Genomic DNA, 4,186 nt, shown 5'->3' with positions numbered 1-4,186 from the left:
TCCCCGCCGCGGCGAGCAGTGCAGTGCCGCAACCCACTCGAGTTCACGTCGAGACGAGAACACGGTCCCTCTCTCCTGGCCAGCAAGCTCCGGGCGTCGAGGCGGTGGCTCCGACCGACGTCGAGATGAGTTCTCGCGTCCCTCCTGTTGGGTCTCCGACTTCCGGCCAGCAAACACCTGCCATTGAGCCGCTCAGAGCTGGAAGTCACGCTACGCAGTCTCTCGTAAGCTCCGCCGACGCTGGTAGGACAAGTCATTCAGCCCCAACTCCTCAGCGCATCCTGGCAGCACCTTGTCGGTCTCTTGTTCATGACTATCAGACCCATGATCCTATAGGCATGATACAATCGGCGCCGCTTCGAGACCCTCACGATACGTTTCGTCAAACCGTTCAGGCCACTGCACCGGCAGCATCGTTGAGCGTACCTATCTCCTCATTGGTCAGCCACAGCGATACTTCGCGCGACTCACAGGGATGTGCTCTAGGGTCGAGTACTGTAAGCGTGAGCGATGCCATCATCGAAACTCTTGCGTCCCAAAGCTTTTCAGAGAACGCGGGGACTGCTGGGGACTCTCTGGGCAGCTCGACTTACCATGAACAAAATTCCAGCATTGTTCACACCGATGACACAGAATTGCACCGGAGTCTCCGGCAGGAAGAGTTGCGTAGATCCGCAGCATCAAAGGCATGGGGATCAGCGTCGCGCCCTAACCGCAGAAATGCTTCTCGTTGCGCTAGTATCATGGAGGGGGATTCTATCCACCCGTCATCGCCAGGTCGCGGACATCCGTACTGGCCCCCTGCCTCTCGCCAGTTAACGACGCGCCATATGTCTCCGGCTACGTCTTCGTATGGTGACCGCCCCGCTCGGTCGACACGGGGAGTTCAAATGACGAGGAGTCCATCCCTTGCACCGGGCCAAACAGCGGACGCTATGCTTTCGCCAACCCCTCCGCCTAGTGCTCAGCGGAGGACTATGGCCTCTTCTGCTCTTCCCGCGGCGGGCTCCGAGTCCGGTCCGTGTTCTCAAGCGCAGGTCATCCCGGGCTCCAGTATTCCATCGTCTGAATCTGCAGCTCACCCACATATCCCAGAGACCCCACCCCATATTCTTCCTCAGACTCTTCAACCCATGCATGCCGACGTCCGTCGTCATACTGATACATCGGCTCTGCATAGACAGCCCGAGTATGGCGCCAATGACACCTCGTCTCATGCTTTCGGCGACGGTCAATATTCTTCTATGGACGTGGACAGCTCCCATAACCCCGGCGTTCAGGTACCTTCTAGTAGCCTCCACGTCCAGCAATCAGCTTCCGCCATACCGTATCCCGCGGGGGATGACGAGTCAGCACTGCACCACTGGGTTGACGAACGTCTGATTCCCTCTCAATCATTGTCGCCAACTCTCGAGCATCCCCTCGTCCTTACGCCGCGCGCAATGGAGAAGCGACCGGCAGGAGCCTCTATTGCGTCATCGTCATGGTCACCCATGCTGAGGAACATGCCTTTCGTTACACCCAACAGCGACGTAGGCCCATCTCGAACCCAAGGCAGCATGGCCGACGATGGTATAGTAGGCCCCGTGGCAGATGACAGCAGAGAAGGCGTTATGGACAACGGCATAGCTTCGTCCACTTCACAAGTTCCACCCAGCGGACAATACCCCTTCTTGTCGCCCTCGCGGGCAGACGATAACGACGGTGACGTAAGTGTTGCATTAGTTCGATGTAATGTACACAACTGATTTGTGGAAATATCCAGAGCCAGCCCATTACTCGACAGGATTTCAACCGGTTCCTCAGCATGATGTTTGGCATGACAAGTGAAATCCGCACTATGACCAACCACGTCATTCAAGCGATGCCCGGGCCAGTCGCAGGCTCAAGCGGACATCAGCACAATGGGCAGCAAGAACGACAACAAGTGCAACCTGACGATGCTGACGATGCTGGAACTGATGGAGATACTGAAGAGGAGGTCGAAGCTGTTCTCGGGCCTGCCGGGAAGAAGCATGGCGTGACGAAGCATCGCAACACTAAGCACAACCAACTAGCGGTACGTATTATTTGTCAATAGTACTACACACTACTGATAATGACCTCCCATCGGGTTATGCAGAAGGACGTTCAGCAACACGCCCTCGCTCTCATGAAGCGTGAACACCGCCATGCGCCTTTCGACCCTCATACGATCGCGAGGCCGGCCATAGTCCGAGGCTACGACCGGGACAAGGATGGTGAATGTTGTACGCCCGCTTCTTTTTGCGTCGACATACAAGGTACTCCCGGTTCGCCGTGGAACGCGTCCGCTGCCAATGTTTTCGCCGACGACTTTCTCTACCTCAACCAGTACGATTGCGCGGATCGCGACGCCGTTGCTAGGATGTTCCGTCGTCACTTACATACCATCCAGACGCAGTACAAGCGATGGTGCGCAGAGGTGGAAGCAGCTCGACAAGGCATCGTTGTTGATAGGTCCCAGGAGGACCGGGCACATGCCCGCAGGCAGAGGAGATACAATGTTGGTCACCCTTCAATTGCTACGAGTCTTCCCCTCGCACGTACTCATCGATGACGCCGTTCACTAGACATTCCAACGTCGTCTGCGGATTACTTTGCGATATGAAGAGACTCGACGCCACGCACCACTGATTCGGGCCATAGGTCCAGATGGCATGAGTTCTGACGAGGAAGACTTCTCTAACACTGTCATCAAGAGATACGCTCAAATCCCCAAGTTGTGGAGGCATGTGAACTTGACCGACCTTTTCCGCTTTCTAGACGCGCTCCACCGCTGGTGGCGTAGCAGCGTAGGTCAAGGCCCTTCGCACGGGCAGTTCCCACGCAACAGGTTCCTCCCGCCAGACTCCGAGAATGCCGCTACCAACGTTTCCACCCGGTTGCCGGTACAAGGTCTTCCAGCTGGGGCGTACGACATGGAGTGGCTAGAGAAGAATCTCACGGCCACTCAGCGTCAAGACTTGCGTATCCAACAAGTTGCGTATGACTTCTCCATCCCGCAGTCCCTTCAGGAGTGAGTCTCGTTCATATGTCTATGGCTAGGGGTGACACTGACGATACACGCAGTGAACTTCAGGCTTTTGTCTCTCACGAAGATGTTGACGGTACTATCTACATTTGAGTGTAGGGGACTCGGACTCGTCCCGTTGCGGTAGCTTTTCCCCCCGGGGGGGTTTTTGACGCACCCGCATCATACTTGTAACCTGTTGTAATCGAGTGATCTGTATAGTGCCTCTATATTCGAAATAATACGCTTTGCATTCAGACGATGCTCGCGATGACGGCTTGCCGCAGGACTTGAGCTTGAGCTGACGGTCGGACTCTCTACACGAGCACGCTGACGGCGTCAGAGGTCGTAGCACAGGGGCCGATAAAAATGAATGCGGCGGCACAGGATCGAACCTTGGTGTTCCCTTTCAAGAAAGACAGACAGCATAATTGTTACCGTTGGTATACATGACTGCCCTGTATAGACTGAACTCCAAGTCACCTCCTTAACTCAAGATATATCAAGCAACTCCCTCGCATAGGCTGAACTTGCTTGGGTAGTTGGTAGATTAGTGTCTTGCATAGGGTTAATTTGGTTGTATGGGCAAACTTGCTCACATAAGGCCAATTTGCTTATGTAGATTGAACTTGCTTGCATGGGATGAACTTACATGCATACTCAGAGGGTGAACTTGCATGCACAGGGCAAACCTGCACTGATTGAACTCGCACACACAGCTTGAAATCATATGCATAGGTTGACCTCCCACAGACTGGTCAAACTCCCACAGACTGGTTGAACTCCCACATACTGCTGGAACTCCCACATACTGGTTGAACTCTGATGCACTGGTCGAACTTCCACATACTGATCAAACTCTCACCCTCTGGTTGAACTCTCACGCACTGGTTCAACAGGTGCAACTTGCATGTACTGGTCAAACTTGCATGTACTGGTCGAACTTGCATGCATACATTGAACTCCCATGTACTGGTTGAACTCGCTCACACTGGTCTGACTCCCACCCACAGGTCGAACTCACTCGCACAGGTCGAACTCGCACACACAGGTCAAACTCGCACGCACAGGTCGAACTCCCATGCTTGCTTGCACACATTGAACTCCTAGAGTCCCACGTACTGGTCAAACTCGCTCGCACTGATCGAACTCACA

At 54.5% G+C, this 4,186-nt stretch overlaps 1 protein-coding gene across 1 annotated transcript; it reads left to right on the top strand.

Moving 5' to 3' along the window:
* Positions 1 to 2,152: 2,152 nt before the first annotated feature.
* L226DRAFT_452703 (uncharacterized protein) lies at positions 2,153 to 3,041 on the top strand (the record flags this gene model as incomplete). Its single annotated transcript, XM_067675081.1, has 2 exons — positions 2,153 to 2,524; positions 2,592 to 3,041. The coding sequence occupies 2 exons, from the start codon at positions 2,153 to 2,155 to the stop codon at positions 3,039 to 3,041; spliced, it is 822 nt and encodes a 273-aa protein (XP_067541755.1).
* Positions 3,042 to 4,186: the final 1,145 nt, after the last annotated feature.

Source organism: Lentinus tigrinus (assembly GCF_003813185.1).
Source record: "Lentinus tigrinus ALCF2SS1-7 unplaced genomic scaffold L226scaffold_2, whole genome shotgun sequence".
NCBI lineage: Eukaryota > Fungi > Basidiomycota > Agaricomycetes > Polyporales > Polyporaceae > Lentinus > Lentinus tigrinus.
The sequence above is the reverse complement of the archived record's forward strand: the minus strand, read 5'-3'. Positions and strand labels throughout refer to the sequence as shown.